The following is a 20,762-nucleotide window of genomic DNA, read 5'->3' as shown; positions in this document are numbered from 1 at the left end:
TAAAGAAGGCCTCAGTTAGATTACTGTATGAAGTATTGGACTTCAAATTATAGGAAGTGAGGGTTTTAATATGACCCAATAGAGGTTCTTTTAGGGGCTGCCTGGTATGGAAAAAAAATCAAATTTGCAGAAAGACTTGAAACATTGTGTCTTTCCACAACAGAATAACACATGGCAATCAAAAATGACAAAAGTTGTGAGAGATCAGAATGAGAGGCCATAAGTACAAGATTAAGAAGAAAGAAAGACTTGCATTTATGTAGCACTTTTCACGATCACTGGGCCTCTCAAAGCTTTTTAAAGCCAATGGAGTACTTTTTGAAATGTAGCCACTATTGTAATGTCGGAAACGTGACAGCCAATTTGTGTGCAGCAAACTCCCAGAAACAACAGTGCGATAATGATGTTTGAAGGATAAATATTGGTCAGGACAGAAGATAATTCCGCTGTCCTTTTTTGAAATAACATCATGGGATCTTTTACATCCATCCGAGCAGGTCAATAGTGCCTTGGTTTAATGTCTCATATGAAAACAGCATCTCCAACGGTGCAGTATTCCCTCAGTAAGGCACTGCATCACGCAAAGGCTACGGGCCCTGACCATATTCCGGCAACAGTACTGAAGACTTGTGCTCCAGGACTCTCTCCTAGCCAATTTGTCCCGGTACAGCTACAACACTGGCATCTACCCGGCCATATGGAAAATTGCCCAGGTCCAGCAACCATCAGCTGCTTCATCAATGACCTTCCTTCCATCATGAATTGGGGATATTTGCTCATGATTTCACAATATTCACCATTCACGACTCCTCAGATACTGAGGCAGTCCATGTCCAAATGAAGCAAGACCTGGACAATATCCAGGCTTGGGCTGACAGGTGGCAAGTAACTTTCATGTCACACAAGTGCCAGGCAATGACCATCTCCAACAAGTGAGAATCTAATTATTGCCCCTTGACATTCAAGGGCATTACCATCGCTGAATCCCGCACTACAACATCTGGGGGTTACCATTGACCAGAAACTGAACTAGACTAGCCATATAAATACTGTGGCTACAAGAGCAGGTCAGAGGCTAGAAATCCTGCACCGAATAACTCCCCTTCTGACTTCCCAAAGCTTGTCCACCATCTACAAGGCACAAGTCAGGAGTGTAATGGAATACTCCCCACTTGCCTGGATGAGTGCAGCCACAACAACACTCAAGAAGCTTGACACCATTCAGGACAAAGCAGCTCGCTTGATTGATGCCCCATCCGCAAACATTCACTCCCTTCTCCACCAATGCACAGTGGCAGCGGCATACACCATTTAGAAGATGCACTGCAGGAACTTACCAAGGCTCCTTAGACAGAACCTTCCAAACCACTACCATCTAGAAGGACAAGGGCAGCAGATGCATGGGAACACCACCTGCAAGCTCCCCTCCAAGCCACATAACATGCTGATGTGGAAATATATCGCCGTTCCTTCACTGTCGCTGGGTCAGAATCTTGGAACTCCCTCCCTAACAGCACTGTGGGTGTACCTACACCACATGGATGGCAGCTCACCACCACCTTCTCGAGGGCAATTAAGGTTGGGCAATAAATGCTAGCCTAGCCAGCACACCAAGGAATCAATAAAAAAAAGTACTGCGCTTGAGTGTTAGCCTTGATTTTTGTGCTCAACTCTGCAATGGTACTTAAAATCGGAGGGAAGAAAAGAAGGAAGAAGTAACTTTATAAATTGTCTCTCTCAACTTCAAGACATCTAAAGCACTTTACAGCCAAAAAATTACTTCTTGAAATGTAGTCACTTTTGTAATGTTGGGGAATTTATACGTAGCAAGGTTGCATGAAAAGCAATGTGTGTGTTAATAACCAGATAATCTGTTTTTCATGATGTTGGTTAAGAGAAATATTGGTCAGGGCAGTGGGGAGAACTCCCATGTTTCTCTTCAAAATAATGCCAAAAGATCCTTTTGTTCACCTGAGGGGAGATGGGGCCTAAGTTTAATGAACCCTCTGAGCAATGCACTGGAGTACTAGCCTTGCGTTTAAGTCTCTAGAGTAGGACTTGAACCTATGACGTCTGACTCAGAGGCGAGAGTATAACCACTGAACCATGGTTGACATTTGACTGGCCATGCATATATCTGAAAATAACAAGCATAAATTGTCTCTTGAAGGACTTTTACCATTTTCAGGGACTTGACGCTTCAATAGAAATATTTTCTTTCATTCTTATTTTCTGTCAGTTCTTCCTCACTACCTAAATGCATAGAGCTTGGTTGCACTCCAGCACTTAAACCTTCATTTGTGAGCCCAAATAGAGGTTTCCAATCTGACGAAGCATCAGAATGAAGTTCAGATTCCTGTCCTTGCCGAGCATCATGCACATGCATTCCCATCAGTACTGTATAATAATCAGGACCAGGCACCCATACTGAAATCCCCTTTAGCTCAGGGCCTAATTGTGGCATCACTACTGTTGCTGTGGCTAAAATCAATCAATTTAGCATTGACAAGGATTGAATCATTCCTTGAAGATATGGGTCAGCTATGTTCTGAGCAGCTGAATAATTAGGGAGCAATCGTTGTATGTGCTTGTGTGTGTGTTTTTTTAAGTCTGAACTTGGAAATCCCTATAGGTTTGCTTTACAATACCTTTAACTGGAAATATTTTCAAACTAATTCCAATTGTTTTCAACAAATATATATAAAATGTGCACATGTAGATTATTATTTGTATTCTTTGAAACAAATATTATGACTATTGAGCAGCAATGGTGAATTCTGTGTTAATGTTTTAATTTGTGCATTAAAGTATCATAGGGACTGATCTCCAAGTCAGAGTATGGAATGAAAAAATATATTCAAACTAATGCTTGTTCAGTTTCTCCTAATCCCCATTGAATTTTCGTGTATTTCACTTGCACAATTCACTTGCCGATAAGGTGTACAAATAGGATTATGGTCACTATAGATCTGGGCTCTCTAAGCAGTTGGTTTTACAGAAATCTAGTTTAATGGATCAAGTTTGTGAGAAATGAATACATGAAGATTAATAATTTGCAACTCCATGGAGATGAGGATAGCTGGTAAAGCCACTACTTGATGCTTAGCTGTCATGTGACACAGCTGTGAAAAGTCAGCTGACACTGCTTTATAGCCAAAGCCAGCTAGCTATTTTTGGGTACTTCAGCCATTCTTAAACAATGAAAAGACACAATTGTTCTTAGAATATATCGCTATTTAAATTATATTAAATATATTAAAGAAATAACCTGCAATTATATATGATCTTTTATGGGTTGAGGGATTAAAACCATCCAGGATTTTGGGTAAACTCCACAACGTTCCTCTAAATGGTGCCATGGGATCTTTAATGTCCACTTGAGCAGGCAGACAGAGGCTTAATTTAAAGTTTCACCTGAAAGATGGTACCTAAAGCAGTTTAGAAGCACCTCGGTACTGCACTTAAGTGCAATGCTGCATTGTATACTCAAGTTCTGGAGCCGGGCTTGAAACATGACCTAACCCTGAGCTGAGAATAAAAGTGAAATACTGCGGATGCTGGAAATCTTAACTTAAAACAGAAAATGCTGGTAAAACTGAGCAGGTCTGGCAGCATCTGTGGAGAGAGAAACAGAGTTAATGTTTCGAAACATTTCGAAGCTGAGAATGTCCTGATTCAAGGCTGATGCTTACAGAGAGTGTAACACCCAGAGTTTGGGATAGACTTGTCGCTGAGTCTGTATTTTCATAGAATTTGGTAGATGTTGGCATAGAAATTGGCTTTTAAGTGCTGCAGAAGTCGAGGTGCCCTATTCAAAATTTGCTTCAATAATTAATCAGCTTTGTTGCTAACAGATTTATAATGGCTGGATACGTTTAGTACCAGATGCAGTGGCATGTGGCACTGTATACTTGCCTGAGGCTGACTGGCTTTTTTGAGTTCAGAGATCTGTACTGGCTCTAATATGGTATACAGAGTTGATTTTTTTGTTTTATTGTCTTCCAGAAAAAGTTTAAGAGAATTTGACCTGAACTATTACTGCCAAAATGATTACTTAAATATGTTGACAAATGTTTATGGCTACCGCATTGTTTAATTATTCATAAATGGTTTTTTGTAAAATGACATAGCATTGTTTTCCTTGAGGATGCTTAAGAAGTAAGAATTGGAGGAGCACACAGTTTTCAGAGGATATTAGAGATAGCCTAGGAAGGTATTTGAAAACAAGAATGAGAATTTTAACTAGAGGTGTTACTTACCTGGGAGCCAATGTAAGTCAGTGAGCACAGGGATGATGGGTTAAGTGAGACTTAGAATTAAGTGAAACAACTTTTTTGTTGTAATCAAAAGGCAATGAATAATTATCATAAAATAATTATGAAGATGAAAGATAAATATAGTTTTAGTGCATATTATTTAGTGAGAAATAAATGCTAACTAAACAATTATTCTACTTGTGTATTGTTTCTTTGCAGGTATCTGTAGCTGGTACTCAAGTTGCTTCAGGGTCTCCAGCTGTAACTGTTGTACAGTTGCCTTCAGGCCAGACTGTGCAGGTCCAGGGAGTAATCCAAACCGCACAACCCTCTGTCATACAATCACCACAGATACAGACTGTACAGGTTAGCTATGGTTTTAGACTACTATAACTTTTTCCAGAAACTTGGATACTATGCAAATGCAAATCTGCTATTACTGCGTAAAATATCTAAAAACGTTAAATTTTAAGACGTGTTTTTGTTTTATTTGGTCATGGGATGTGGGCGTCACTAGCAAGGCCGGCATTTATTGCTCATCCTTAATTAGCCTTCAGCAGGTGGTGATGAGCTGCTCTTTTAAACCATTGCAGTCTGTGTGGTGACCCCAGAAGTTCCAGAATTTTGACCCAGTGATGATGGAGCAACAGTGATATCGTTCCAAGTCAGGATTGTTTGTGACTTGGAGGGAAACTTGCAGGTGGCGCTCTGATTCGCCTGCTGCCCTTGTCCTTCGAGGGCGTGGAGTACATGGGTTTGGGAGGCACTGTTGAAAGGGGCCTTTCTGAGTTGCTACAGTGCATCTTGTAGATGGTACTCACTGCAGCCATGATGCATTGGTGCTGGAGAGAGAATGTTTACAGTGGCAAAGTGAGGTGCCAATCAAATGAGCTGCTTTGTCCTGGATGAACTTCGGTGTTGCTAGAGCTGTGTTCACATGGAAGTATTCTTTTTGCTCCATAGCCATTTTATCAGGTATAGCTGTAATTTGGAGAGTTTCCAGGGCTTTATTGACACAATGCGTGCACAAGCTAACAATTGCTGAAAGCACAGGTCACCTTATCATGAGGGTAAAATATTGCGGATGCTGGAAATCTGAAACAAAAGCAAAAAATGTGGGAAAAACACAGCAGGTCTGACAGCATCTGTGGGGAGAGAGACAGAGATAACGTTTCGAGTCCATATGACTTTTCTTCAGATCTGTCTCCCTCCACAGATGCTGTCAGACCTGCTGAGCTTTTCCAGCATTTTTCATTTTCATTTCACCTTAACATGAGTTGTGTATCACGCACCAAGCAGTTCTCAGTATTAACGATAGCTTTACGATTGCTGAACAGCATGTATGGAAGAAAAATGTACTTTTTCATGACTTGTAAACATCCATAGCAAGGCACTGTCTACCTTCAAGTGGATGTAAACGATGCAGTGGCACTTTGTGAAGAAGAGCAGGGGAATTCTGCCTGTTGTTTTGGCCAATATTTATTCCTCAGTCAACACCTTAAAAGATCAGATAATCCTTTTTTATCACATTTTACCACTGTGGGACCTTGGTGTGTGCAAACCGCCTGCTGCATTTTCTATATTACCACAGTACTTACACTATTAAATACTTAATTGGCTGTAAAGTGCTTTGGAACACCTTGAGGTCACAAAAGGCGTTATATAAATGCAAGTCTTTTTGTCTTTAAATTTGGTGTAAAACTTCTACAATGGTATAACCTGCTATGCTAAATTTGATCACATCTGCCTTTTTGAACAGGGGAATTTTTAACCATTTATGTTTTCGATTTCTAACATTTTGCTCTCTAAATCAGTTTTCCATCCTCCACGGTCTCTGAAGCTCAACTTATTGAAAGGTCTGTCTTCCCTGAACTACGTTGGCTTCCCATTTCCTGTTACCTAAACTTTAGAATTCTCATCCTGAAATTTTTATCTGTCGATGACCTCTCCTCTCCCTGTCTGACCTAGTCCAGTTTTCTAACACTTCATGTTTTACTGGCCTTTCCTGCAAGTTCCTCCGTTCGCCTCACCATTAATATCTTTGCCTTTAGTTGGCCTGGCACAATGCTCTGTAATTCCCTCGTTAAACTTTCTGCCTCATCACAACCCTCTCCTCATTTTAGACCGTTCTTAAAACCCTCTCTTTGACCAAGCTTATTGTTACTGTTCCTTGATTTGTAACTGATTGTGTCTCTTCAAAGATCTTTCGGATATGTTTACTATATTAATGGTACTATATAAATACAAGTTGTTGCTGCTAAATGGAGTCTACAGCACAGAGACAGGCCAGTCATCCCAGATGGGCTGTATCTGTGTTTGTGCTCCTCACAAACCCTCCTGACTTCTTTTTATCTAACCCTATCAGCATATCCTTCTTTATCTTTATATCATGTGCTTATCTAGCTTCCCCTTAAATGCATCTATGCTCGCCACCTCAGTTCTTCCTTGTGGTATGCAAGTCCCGCATTTGTCGGCTGCTTTAGAAGTTTTGCCTAAACTCGCTATTGCTGATGATCTTTTTTAGCCCCAGGTTTTGGTCTCCTCCGCTAGTGGATTCATCTCTATATCTACCTGATCAAACCCTTTCTTAATCTTAACGACCTCCATCACCCCTCGTTGTTATTTTTTCTAGAGAAAGAGCTTGAGCCTGTTTAGTGTTAAGTACATCAGGTGGAATTTTCCGTTCTGGAGACTAAGGATGGGTTGTTCTGTACCCTCTGGTGTCAGGCGTATTCAGTGGCATGAGCAGACAATATGTCGAGAAGGTCAAAAATCAGTTTCATGACATCATTGGGAACTTCATTGTAATACATTGGCATATCATTATAAGGCCAGCCTGCTGGAATTGCTCTCCCCCTCCCTGCCGGATTGTACGCCAATCATGCCAACGTGTTTCACAACAGCATATAAAAGGCATACACTTGGTGGGCTGCACTTTGAGGGGAACTTGGAGATGAGTGCACAGTAATGTTGCGGAGCGCTCGTCTGGGTCGCCTGTTGAGCTTCAAAGTTGAAGTGCGTTGGGGGAGGTAAGGTAGGGGTGCAAGGGCTACCCTGTGTATCAAGAGCCTTGGTTGGGGGGGGTGGGGGGCAGGGGGGTGGTTGGTGGCATGGTGCAAGGGCTACCTTGTGGTTGAAGGTAGCACACAAGCACGTTTGGGTGTGGGGGATTGGTGGTGGCATGGTGCAAGGGCTACCTTGTGGTTGAAGGTAGCACACAAGCATGTGGGGGTGGGGGGGTGGGTGTGTGTGTGTGTTGGATTTGAGAAGCAGCCACACCTAAGGGAAACCTTGTATAAAGTATTCCTCTGCAGCTGAGACTGCTCAAGCATAGCCACAATGATATGATTGGAGTCAGGCCTGCAGCTTCTCTGCTCATTCAAGCAACATAGAGGCATCAAAGTGCTACCAAGTGTTCCAGAGCTTTTCATCCCTTGCGCACAGACTGAAAAGTAATGAGTGTTTTAGTGGACTGCAGAACAGTTGGACGACTGGGCACGTTGTAGAATCTCCTTGCCATGGAGCAGTCACTGGTGGAGGTACTCACAGCCCCTTGGAATGTCATCATCCCAGTTTGGATCAGTCTCCCCCATGGTTCAAGCTGACAGTGGAGTGCAGGTAGGAGAATGCCTGAGCTGAGAGCACAGCATGCAGTCCAATGGGCAAAGCTGCAGCCAATCGGTCTGGCGGAGTGGGGCGGAGGTGGGTGGGGTTTCAGGCAGCCATGCAGCACACTAAACTCTGGCCATCCAAGTGGTGGCCAGCATTCTCCAGGATGTGTGAAAGGGCCTTCAGACTTAACCAAGACAGGTGTTTAGTACACCCATGCTAACCCACGCGTCTCTCTCTTCCATCCTGCAGAAGGAGTACATCAAGAGCATGGAGCCTGATGATCTAGCTGTATGTCTCGTGGCATACAGAGAGCGAAGACGACGGAGAAGAGAGTGACTGAGGTGCCTGATTACGCAGAGTGAGGAGCAGCACCCTCTGGAGGGGCAGCTGGGCTCCTGCAAACGCCGCCTAAGAGCCACAGTGAGCCATTGCTGGTTGGCGCCTAACTAGACCCAGGGTCTGTTGATGCTGCCTTTCATTCCTGCAAATGACCGAGAACCAGTATCGCTGAAGACTGCGCATATCTAGGGACCTAGTCGGTCACATCTGCCAGTTACTGCAGGATGCGGACTTGGACGGTATTCACTGCCAGTGGCCGTGATAAAGTGACTGCGGCGTTCAATTTCTGTGCCAGTGGCTCCTTTCAGGGCTGTGGGATATCACAAGCCTCTGCCCACAAATGCATCCATGAGGTCAAGGATGCCTTCTTTGCGAGGGCACACAACTTTGTGCATTTTGCCCTGGACCAGGATAGCCAAGATGCAAGAGCGATTGGATTTGCTCAGATCTTGGGTTTCCCACAGGTGCAGGGTGCCATCGACTGCAATCACGTCACGCTAGTTCTCCGTTGCAACACATGGTCAATTATGTCAACCGCAAGAGATTCCATTTGCTGAATGTGCAGCTAGTGTGTGACACCATGAACGCATCCTGCAGGTTTCCAGGAAGTGTGCATGACTCCTACATTCTCAGTTGGTCACAGAGTCCTGAAGCCTTCCAGGGTCCACAGAAGCTGCAGGGATGGCTCCTCAGGGACTACCTGCAGAGGACATAGCTGATGATACCCATGCAGTGGCCTCAGACTGCAGCAGAGCAAAGGTGTGACGAGGCTTCTGCTGCGACTCGCAACTTGGGAGGGCAGACCATCGGGATGCTGAAAATTAGATTCCGATGCCTGGACCGGCCTGGTGGAGCCCTGCAATATTGTCCACAGAGGGTGTCACGCATTGTCATTGTCTAATGCGCCCTTTACAACCTGGCACTACAACGGGGGGAGGAGCTGGCTGAGGAGGAGATGGAGGAGTTGGACATCTTGTCCCATGAGGAGGATGTCGACGGGGATGAGGGTGAGGAGATCCCCTAAGGCGACGATGAGGCAGGCATGCTCAGGAGGCCCTCATAGCTGCTATATTTGTGGGGCATGATGGCGACATGCAGTGAGGAGACACCATAGATCCTCACATTGCATCTATGAACGTTTGACTCCAGTCTGGCTTATGGCAAAACATGTATCCTCTGTGATAATGCTCCCATCATGGAGATGCAGTAGAGGCCCCAATCGCTCAATTGCAGGAGGATGATGGAAGGCAATGGCGTAGCGGTACTGTCGTTGGATTAGTAATCCAGAAACCAAGGGTAATTCTCTGGGGGACCTGGGTTCGGATCCCGCCATGGCAGATGGTGGAATTTGAATTCAATAAAAATCTGAATTAAAAGTCTAATGGTGACCATGAAATCATTGTTGATTGTTGTAAAAACCCATCTGGTTCACAAATGTCCTTTAGGGAAGGAAGTCTGCTGTCCTTACCTAGTCTGGCCTTCATGTGACTCCAGTCCCACAGCAATGTGGTTGACTCTTAAATGCCCTCTGAACAAGGGCCTACATCCCATGAATGAATGCAGTGGGGACATAGATCTTCACATAGCCTCTGAGAATGTCTGGCCGAGGGCAGTTCGCTTGCGCTGTGAATCAAGGTCATGTCATAAAGACGCAACCATGAAACTTTACAAGCGTCTGATCCTTTGTCTGCCTTCACCTTCAGGAGCACAGCATCACTGGTCACAGATGCTGAAGAGATGGGGGCCAGCCCCATCTTAAAGGTGCAGAGAGCACACAGAGAGAATGACGATACTCTGTGATGCCTGCCCACAACATTCTGGCAGCAATGACGAGCACTGTCGAGATGCAGGCATCGCTGATGTGTACATGGAGTGCGAGGTCAGACTATCACTTTGGTCAGAAGGCTGCACAAAGCACAGGGAAGATGCCCTGAACTGAGACACCTGCCTTTATCTTGTGCAGAAAAGTTTCACATCTGAGTGACACAAACACTGCTCATCAGAACAAGGAGCCATAGACAGGAAGGTAGTCTTGGGAGTTTATTGGAAATAGTGAACAGTATGTACAAGTGATTAACACCGGTGCCCAGGCTGTGCAATGACATCTTCTTAACTTTCCTAGACTTGCCACTACGTCTTGGTGCTCCCCAGACATCCACAGCAGAGGTGGAGGCAGCCTGCTGACTGCTATGCCCTGGGGCTTGATTGGAGGCCCGTCAGCTATTTCCCAGATGTGTGTGCAGAAGCAAGGGGAGTGCACGTCAGTGGCATGTGAAACAAGACATATCACTCACAGCGTGGTTGTCTGATCAATGTTGCACTGCTGGATCCTCAGTTGGTAGAGGACCGCCGTTCCCATTGTTAGCACAGGAATGCTCCAGATTGTGGCTGGCCAGCTGGATGGCTCTGTTTTTCAAAGTCTGTGAGGACCTTGATTTCAGGCATTCCTCTGCCAGCCTGTAATCTCTCCCTCTTGTCGTGTGCCAGCTTGTCCTGCATGAATGGAGATGGAGAGAGTGTAAGCAGGACGCCTGCCAGACCAGATGATAGGTGTATGTGGCATGTGTGGGTGGTGAGTGGTCCCATGGACAGAATGAGGACAGTGAAGATGTGTGTGAGAGTGTGGATGGTGATGTCCCTTGAACCAGCAGTGAATGAGGGCCCCGTGGATGTCTGATAGGTTTTGAGTGTGTGAGTTGAGAGTGATGAGAAGAGTGACTTACCTGGCATTATGGAGGAGATCATTCGTCCTCTTGCGGTATTGGGTGGCTGTCCTTTTTTGAAGGGTAATGGTTAACCAACATTGCCACCACCTCCCAAGCTTGATTGGTCACGCTGCTGCCCATTCTGCGGCCAGAGCAGGAGTAGATGACATTGCGGCAGGCCTCCATGGTGTCCAAAAGGCCTTAAAGTGACGCATCATTAAACCGGGGGGCTGCAGTCTTTTTGCCTTTCATGAACATCTTCCCTGCAGTAGTCCTGGGCTGGATACACTGCAATGTGTGCTTGTGGCTGGACTTTAAATATGGCACCCGGTGTGCTGAAATGGCGAGGTAATGGCGTGGCAGGTGAATGAGAGTCCACCTGCCATGGAAGTGGTGTGTTTCCCAGAAATGCACAATTAAAACGCCGGGTTTGGGCGATAGGGCGTGAAAAGCCGTCATTGCGGCCGGCAGGCAAAACATCGTTTTACCCGCCAGCTATCGTACTTAGTGCAAATCTGGGATGATTCCGCCCTAAGTCCTGTGGTGGCCGGGAAAGTTGGTGTGATTCCCATTGGGTGGCAGGTCAGTTTAACAAGTGTGATCTTCCATTTTTCATCTCATTAATTATGCATTTGCGAGGGGCTCGACGAATCTGCCTGCTCCGATTTTACCTCATGGGGTTGAAGGTCCTGGTGCCATATTTAAACAGCACTTGGATACACTTTCATTGCAACCCAGGAGCTCCACACTATTCCTCCAAAGTCCTTGCGGGCTCAGCTACTACTGGAGAAGCTTGCTGATGTGAGCAATCGTATCCCGGGACGTACACGGGTGCCTCTGGTATTGCCTTTCGTTCACCTCTACATAAGAGCATCACTGTCGATGCACCCATGGTCAGTCCAATGCTCACCATTGCAATGGTCCATGTTCGCCAGCCTCTTGACCTTATAGTGGCACTGTTGCCTCTTGCTGCTTAGGCCCTTGCTCCTCATGGCCCTGTGCCAAATGGTGACGGGCTCTTCTCTTCATCTGTATGAGAGTCATTATCAAGGCAGGGTCGCCTGCAGCCTGCATTGTCGACATCTCAGTGGATGTGTGAACTAGTTGAAATGACACATTAAATGAATATATCCTTTACAGGTTTCCCTCCATCTCAAAGCCAGCAGGCAAGTGCTAAGCCCTTCGCCAAGCCTCTGTCTAGGCATGGCATCCCCACCCCACCCCTTCCAGGTAAAGGACATCTTGGAGAACCAGAGGTGAGTGTTCCTCCTGTTCATACACGATTAGAGCCATGTGCAAAGCCTCACGCAGACATTTTTCTGCTTGTCTCTAGTACCCTCAAAACTCTACAGGGACCATTGCCTTGACAGCAGGTGTTCTTACCATTCAAGGGCATTTAGGGATTGGCAATAAATGCTGGCCTAGCCAGCAACACCCACATCTCGTAAATGAATTTAAAAAAAGACTAACCACATGATCCCTTGTCAACAGTTGCTATTACCTGAGAGGTTAGAGGTTTAGAGTCACGAGTTGGCTGCCACCTGCCAGCCGTGCTCCTTGCAGGCATTCCATCTCCCTCCTTCCCTTCACCTTGCCTCTGGCTGCACTGATGGCAAATGGCTCAGAATGAACAGCAGCTCTAATCTTTGCTGGCATCTTCATGTTCTGAGGTCCATGAGTTGGGAACAAACCTGCTGCAATGCAGGCTTCACCATAAGAGAGGAGAGCGCAAGTGAGTATCTTTGACATCCAGTTGCTTCGTAATTATTAGGGTGTCCCTTTAGTCGGTCACCTTGAACTCTACCCACTTGAAAAGACCATCCTCCCTCTTCAAGGGATCTCACTGACTTACTGACTGCATGATCAAGGTCAGTTTGAAAAATGGTGAACTTCACCTTTTAAACTCCCTCCACCACCTTCTACCCACCCAGTCATGCACCAACTTCCCCTCCATCACCATTGAGTCACTCAATATCACCAATCCTCTCCCCTCTGTCACCCTTGAACTATTACCCTGGACCCTATCACAATCTCCCCCCCCCAGAGCTGACACCCATTATCGTCCCCATGTCCACCTTGATCCTGCCCCCTCCCATTACCTGAGCCACCTGTCTTGTTCCCCTCAGTGACCCACCCGATGAGACCTTCACTTAACAGACTCTCATTCTGGATCTGCCACCTTACCGCATTCCACTCTGCCCTCTGGCTGTAACTGTTCCCTTCTATCACCTGTATCCTGAGTTCCCCCCCCACATCACCCCCACCCTCTAAGACATTTCTCCCCCAACCGCGCCCCCCCAACACTTCTGAGAACATTCTTACCTCCCCCACCCTTCCCCTGTAAGCCTGACTCCCCTTTCCAGCCTTCGATTCACCTTTCCATCATACCACCTCCACCCAGCTCCCTTCTTCCAGTCTTTGCCTGCTTCCCTTGTCCAGTCTTTGCCTGCTTCCCTTGTCCAGCCTTGGCGCAGCATTTGCTAATGGAACTCAAATCAAGTTATGTGATGTCCCCGAGAAGGAGCATGCAACATCTACGGACTTCAAAATCATGAATGAACTGAAGCTCGCCAGGTGCACGCCACTTATATACAGTCGTGAAACAGTCCATTCTAATTATCAGCTGCTGGGGCACTTAATTTGAAAGGAGAACTTAATTCCGGCGAGTTGGCCTTTTAATGAGCATTCATGCAATACAAATGAATGCAAATGTAGTTCCCGACAGATCAGTGGGAAGCTTGACCCTCTTAAACCCGCCATCCAATTCAGGAGAACAGAACTCCAAACTAATTTCCTGCCAGCGGGAAACTGACTTTTTCCATCAAGCCAAATTTAATGGCCCCACCCACCAGAATTATTGCTGCCGTCAGGAGCAGAGAATTTTGCTAATTCTCTCAGTTTTGGTATCAACCTTGTCAATCATTTTTGTACTTTCTCTAGCGCCCATGTATCCTTTTTATAATATGGAGGTCAGACCTGTGTGCTGTACCTAATTACTGTCTGAACTCACCTTAATTAAATCAACAATTTTGTTTCTAGCTGAGACAGGAATTAATAAACATAGAAATCAGTTTGCCCTATGTATATTGTGTATTTCATGTAGAATAGCCAAGTATAGTCCTTGAAAAGATAGATTTGTGATGTACAGGTATATGTTACCATAATGTACTGTCAGTTTAGTATGTAGCTTAACTTCCTTAATACGAATATAAAGCTTTCAAAATAAACAGGTTATCGTCAAAAATCATTTTATTCAAGTTTGGCTTTCTCTGCTGAGCAGAATTTGCTGCCTAGAACTGGGTGTACAAGAAGTCTATTTTCAATTAACTGGGATTGAAATGATGAGGTTCTACTGCATTTTGACTGTTTTAAACAACCATTTGAAATTTAATTTTACCAATTGCTTTTACTATTGTGTTTCATACTTTTATTTATAGGTAGCTACTATAGCAGAAACGGACGAGTCTGGCGATTCCGCTGAGGTTGTGACTGACTCTCAAAAACGGAGAGAAATTCTGTCTAGACGACCTTCCTACAGGTATGATTTTAAAAACTTGAGAAAAATCCTGAAGTATTTAAAATTTCATTGCTTCTTCATCTGTGGGTTTCTGCTACATACTACATATTTTACTTCTCCACAAATTAAATGATAGCCTCAGGCTGTATCAGATCTCCAACAAGAGAGAATCCAACCATCGCCTCAGGATGCTCAATGGCATTACCATCACTGTATCCCCCACTATTAACATCCTGGGGGTTGCCATTGCCCAGAAACTGAACTGGGCTAGCCATATAAATACTGTGGCTACAAGAGCAGGTCAGAGGCTAGGAATCGTGCGACGAGCAACTCATCTGACTCTCCAATGCCTGTCCACCATCTACAAGGCACAAGTCAGGAGTGTGATGGAATACTCCCCACTTGCCTGGATGAGTGCAGCTCCCATAACACTGAAGAAGCTTGACACATCCAGGACAAAGCAGCCCACTTGATTGGCACCACATCCACAAACATTCACTCCCTCCACCACCGACACACAGTGGCAGCAGTGTGTGCCATCTACAAGATGCACTGCAGGAGTTCACCAAGGCTTTTTCAACAGCATCTTCCAAATCCACGACCACTAACATCTAGAAGGACAAGGGCAGCAGCTAGATGGGAACACTACCACTTGGAAGTTCCCCTCAAGTCACTCACCATCCTGACTTGAAAATATATTGCCTTTCCTTCACTGTGGCTGGGTCAAAATCCTGGAACTCCCTTCCTAACAGCACTGTGGGTGTATCTACATTACATGGACTGTCGCGGTTCAAGAAGGCAGCTCACCACCACCTTCTCAAGGGCAACTAGGAATGGGCAATAAATGCTGGCCCAGCCAGTGAAGCTCACATCTCGTGAATGAATTTTAAAAAAATTCTTAAGAACTATAAATTGTAGAATGTAAGAATAGCATATTATAATTATATGTTGAATCATGACAATTAGTTTCATTTCTTCTTTAACTGACCTAAAATTTTTCTTCATTTTGAGAAAGCATACTTATACACCATGCAATCATTTCTAATTCAAAGGATTAAACCTCTCTTGCGCTGAGAAGTCTAGCGCATTGTTGCAGTGTGGTTTTGTTGCTTGCCAAATTTTTTCATCTCCTAATTTTTGGAAAAACTGAGTCAATATTAAAATGGAAGCTTTGCAATACTATACAGTCAGCTCATACCTATTCATTGAGGGATGGTTATAGATTTGTACCTAATACTAGATTGCTGACTTGAATGATAACTTGTACTTACACAGTACCTTTAACACAAAACATTCCAAGGCGTTTCACAGGAGCATTATCAAACAAGATTCAACACCGAGCCAGATGAGTTATTAGGATTGGTGCCAAAAGCTTGGTCATAGAGATACATTTTGAGGAGCTTCTTAAAGGAGAGAGAGGTTGTGAGGCAAAGAAGTTTAGAGAGTGAATTCCAGAGCTCCCAGGCAGTTGAAAGCACAGCTGTCAATGGTGGAGCAGTTTAAAATTGAGGATGAACAAGAAATCAGAGGATTGAAAAGATCTCTGAGGGTTGTAGGACTGGAGGAGGTTGTAGACATGGAGAAGGACAAGGCCATGGAGGGGTTTGAAAACAAGGATGAGAATTTTAAAATTGACTGGGAGCTAATTTAGGCCAGTGACAGGAAGGTTATTGAGATTTTTATTAGCCTGGGGTGGCCACAGATGAAAAATAAGAGGGGGCCAAGTAATGTTCCTTGGGGTACTCCAGCAGTTACAGCACAGGAGCAAGGAGCAGCAAGAGAAGCCAATGCAGGTGATAACTTGGTAGTCCACTGGAATCTTCAAATCATTCAGTACCACTCATAGGTTAAATAAAACATTTAGATGCAATTTGTCAAAGAATGGGCATTGCACTTTGAAGAGCTTTAGCATCCCATAATTCACATTGGTAACTGTTCCATGGTGTTGTATAACTTTAGTATGAAATTAAAGTTCTTATTGTTTTCACTTTGATTTTCTCATTGTTTCTCTGTGTATTCTCATTGTCTACCAGCATGGGACATAAAGCTTGGACAGCTTCCTATTGTAGATAGATGCATATGATGTTCCAACATGAATGAAGAAGAATTGTAACGCTTCACACGTGAACAATAAAATGTTTTTTCCGATCAACATAAAATATTGTAGTCCTACTGCCCCATTACGCAAAAATAAATTTCTGCCTGAGGATCTTCAAGAAAAAGCTAAAGCTGTCACAGAAATCAAGCCCAGACTGATAACCTCTCTGTGTCAGTATTTGAATTAATGATAAACCTAGTTCTGGAAATGAACCTGTTTGCACTGTAGGTTAGATGCTGACCTTTCATTTCTGGAGCTCATTATATATTCAAACCAAATTGCTGAAATGAAAGATCCCTCTGACATCAAATAAAATGAGTTTGTGGTCTTAATCCCTTTTCTCATTGTCATTTGACATTAATTGACGATGTAAACATATTTGGTTGATGTGAGGAATGAAAAAAAATGCCACATTAATGAAGCAAGGTATGCCCATTTTGGAGTTAGGGCTGAAATATTTTGTTCAGGTGGATTAGAGGAGCATTTCCTTGCATATCACTGTGTTACGCCTGACTTAGGAGTGTTGATTGTTGATGCTGCATGCATTAAATCTTCATTCTTCATTCCCACACAAATATCCCATCAGGGGATCCTCTGATACTCTACCCTTCAAATAGCTTTTGGACGTCACTCACCCAATACACCTGTCTCCAAATTTGGACATCAATTTGCCGATGTTCCATGCAGATTCTATCCAAGACTCCACCCATGCCAAATTTATTCCACTATAGTACCTCTGATTTTAACTGCATTAGAAGCAGTTCAGAGAAGGTTCACTCAACTGATTCCTGGAATGAAAGGTTTGTCTTTTGAAGAAGGGTTGAACAGGTTGAGCCTGTATCCCTTGGCATTTAGAAGAATGATAGGTGATCTGATTGAAATAAAAAAGATCGTTGGGGGACTTGACAGGGTGGATGCTGGGAGGATGTTTCCCCGTTGGAGAGTCTTAAAATAGGGGACACTGTTTAAAAATAAGTGATTTCCCATTAAAGACGGAGAGGAGGATGATTTTTTTTCTCTGAGGGTCATTAGACTTTGGACTTCTCTTCCCCAGAGAGCAGTGGAGGCAGGGTCATTTGAATATGTTTAAGGCTGAGTTAGATAGATTCTTGATTGACAAGGGAGTCAAAGTTTCTAGCAGGTAGACAGGAAAGTATAGTTGAGTATATGAACATATGAATTAGGAGCAGGAGTAGGCCACTTGGCCTCTAGAGCCTTCTCCACCATTCAATAAAGTCATGGCTGATCTAATTTTCACCTCAACTTCACATTCTTGCCTGCACCTGATAACCTTTCGCCTCCTTGCTTATCAAGAATCTATCTACTTCTGCCTTCAAGATATTCAAAGACTCTGCCTCAACTACCTTTTGAGGAAGAGAATTCCAAAGCTTCTCAATCTTCTGAGAGAAAAAAAAAATTCTCAATTCTGTCTTAAGTGGGTGACTCCTTATTTTTAAACAATGGCCCCTAGTTTTAGATTCTCCCACAAGAGGAAACATTCTTTCCTCATCCACCCTGTCAAGTCCCCTCAGGATCTTATATGATTCAGTCAAGTCGCCTCCTATTCTTCTAAACTCCAGCAGATACAAGTCTAGCCTGCCCAGCCTTTCCTCATAGGACAACCCGCCCATTCCAGGTATTATTCTAGTAAACCTTCTTTAAACTGAGGTCACACTCAGATCAGCCATTATCTTATGAAATGGCATGGCAAGGGCAGAGGGGCTAAATGGCCTATTCTTGCTCCTAATTCGTTTGTTCATATGTATGCCACACTGAAAATTCTTGGGTATGCAACTGTCTTTCATCCTTTCTGTTCGATCAGTAGCAACATACTTGGGAGGTTTGCCTTTGAGAGGACTGCTGCATTCATGATCTTCTTTTTTGAGATACCCAAATTGAGCTGTAAACAGCAAAGATCAATGTTGTTGAGCTACCTTTCCTGATAGCTGTAAGCTCATGTTTCAAAGCTATGCAATAAGGTGGTGAGAAGGCTTCATAAACCAGTAGCTTGGTTCCAAGACCAAGGCAGATGGTGACGTGCTCATTATCAGAAGTCAGCAGATGTCTGAACACAACTGTGAGCTGTACTTACATGAGATGGACATCTCCCAGTCAGTGTTTGATACTCTCTCACAGCTTCCTGTCATGATTGAGTTAGATAAAGAACTAGTTGCATGACTTTTCCTATTCTGTTTTTCCCAATGGTTCTGCTCCAGATATTATAGCAAACCCTGGCATTCAAGTCTGCCAGAAGTATGATCTTTTCTTCTTTTGAGATGACAGTGCAGACTTCTTTAAGGTCAGAACAGAACTTCTTAACATTTTCATCAGGCTCGGGGCATAAATGGTGATGACAGTGGCATATTGGTTAAGGCTGAGCTGTAGATGAAGTGTCATCAGTCTCTCATTGAATCAGAGACTCTGGAATATATTGAACACTTCCCATACCTTTGCAGCCACCTCTCTTAAAAAGCCACCATTGACAAGGAGATCCAACACCAGATCAGCCGAGCTAACTCAGTCTTCTACAAACTATAGCAGCAAGTGTTTGACAACAAAGACCTCCAAATCAGTGAAAGTCCTAGTGTACAGAGCAATTGTCGTCACTATGCTCCCCTACTGCAGTGAGACTTGAACTGTGTGCAGCAACACAAAACTACTTTAGAAATTCCATCAGCAATGCCTCTGTTGCATCCTCTGAATTCAATGGGACAGCCGTGGAACAAGTGCTAGTGTCTTTCTTGAAGCCAGTTCCACAAATATTCAGGCAAAACTCCTAGAAAATCAACTTCATTGGTCTGGACATTGTGTCTGATGACTGAAAACAGTCTCTCCCTATCACCACCCACCTAAGCACCCCCCAAATCCCAAGACCCTGATTTCTCAACTCTCAAATGGCCATTGTTCCAAGGCAAATGCTTCAAAGACACCCTGGAGCTTGCCTTGATGCATTGCAGCATTGACGTTGATGACTGGGAGGAACATGCTACCAATCGTTCAAAATGACAGCAATGTCCTTTAAACTGGATTATGCTTTGAGCTACAATGTTTTAATGATGAGGAAGAGCAGGGACAGAAAAGGAAGCAAATTCTGCATTCTGGATCCCGCTATCTTGTTTGATGTCTTTCCCATGTGCCCAAAGATACGCGGATTGAGAATAGGTTTGTTCAGTGACATGAAGACCCATGGCAAAACCCGCGACCCTGAGTAAATGTCATTCTCGAATCGAGGGACCACCGATGGTGATGACAACAATGAAAAATCCTCATCACTTGAGCTCTCAAATGCCATTGATTGCTTAGCAAACAGAAAGGCACCGGTAAGGATGAAATTCCAACCAAAGTCCTCAAGCTCAAAGTCCTGTCTACTGCTGCACCTTCATGACTTCCTCCTCCTCTGTTGGAAGGTAGGATCTGTTCTACGGGGCATGGGTGATGCAGAACTCATCGCATTATACAAAAACAAATGTAACACAAGAGATCGCAGGAACTACAGGATCATCTCAGTCCTTAGTGTCACTGAGAAGGCCTTCTGTTTATCAGGATATATGCATTACAATAATTACGACGTAACCAGACCTACGTATGTTTTGGCTACATCGCTGATTATGCCAAACTTGAGCCCATCACTTCTGTTTCCACAATTTTTCTCCTCTGCCTTGTTGCTTCTTTTTTCTTTATCTCTCCTAAAGCCTCACCCTGTCATCATTCCACTTTTATTTTCCCCTGATGTCATCGAAATCATGGTCTTATCACCCTCAGCCAGGTTGCTGTTAACACCTGCCTCCTTAATGAAGCCTGTCAGCCTGCGATACCTTCTACCACTTGCCTTGCATAGACCATCATGTTGATGGTGTAGCTCTTATTAGCAAATCACATTTTGGTCTGTCCCTCTATTCTTCTGGTACTCCTTGAGCATCTCTTGTTTAACCTCTATATCTCTGCTGCTCACCCAACTATCACAAAATTTTCTCAGTGAGATATCTGCAGTGTATTCCTCCCTCAGCCTCTGCACCAAGTGAATTCTCATCCTCGGTGAATTCAATCTCCATCTCAACCTGTCGTGCTCTTTCTCTCCTCTGAATTCAATGCGTTCCTATTCTCCTTTGATCTTGCCCGCCATGCAAACATCATTATTTATTTTTATGACCATTTCCTTGACCTTGACATCTCATGCGGCCTCGCTACTCACATTTTGTCAGTCACAGGTAAGGCAGTCTCTGATCATTTCCTTG

General features: G+C 44.2%; 1 protein-coding gene across 2 annotated transcripts in view; it reads left to right on the top strand.

Moving 5' to 3' along the window:
• Positions 1-20,762, top strand: part of LOC121275697 (cAMP-responsive element modulator-like) — a 145,974-nt gene that overhangs the window by 30,622 nt on the left and 94,590 nt on the right. For both annotated transcript variants that reach the window (XM_041183266.1, XM_041183267.1), the window contains exons 4-5: positions 4,476-4,622; positions 14,350-14,450. In XM_041183266.1, coding sequence (XP_041039200.1) covers positions 4,476-4,622; positions 14,350-14,450 — 248 coding nt within the window. The remainder of the gene's footprint in view (positions 1-4,475; positions 4,623-14,349; positions 14,451-20,762) is intronic.

The sequence above is a fragment of the Carcharodon carcharias genome, chromosome 3 (genome assembly GCF_017639515.1).
Source record: "Carcharodon carcharias isolate sCarCar2 chromosome 3, sCarCar2.pri, whole genome shotgun sequence".
Taxonomy (NCBI): domain Eukaryota; kingdom Metazoa; phylum Chordata; class Chondrichthyes; order Lamniformes; family Lamnidae; genus Carcharodon; species Carcharodon carcharias.
The sequence above is the reverse complement of the archived record's forward strand: the minus strand, read 5'-3'. Positions and strand labels throughout refer to the sequence as shown.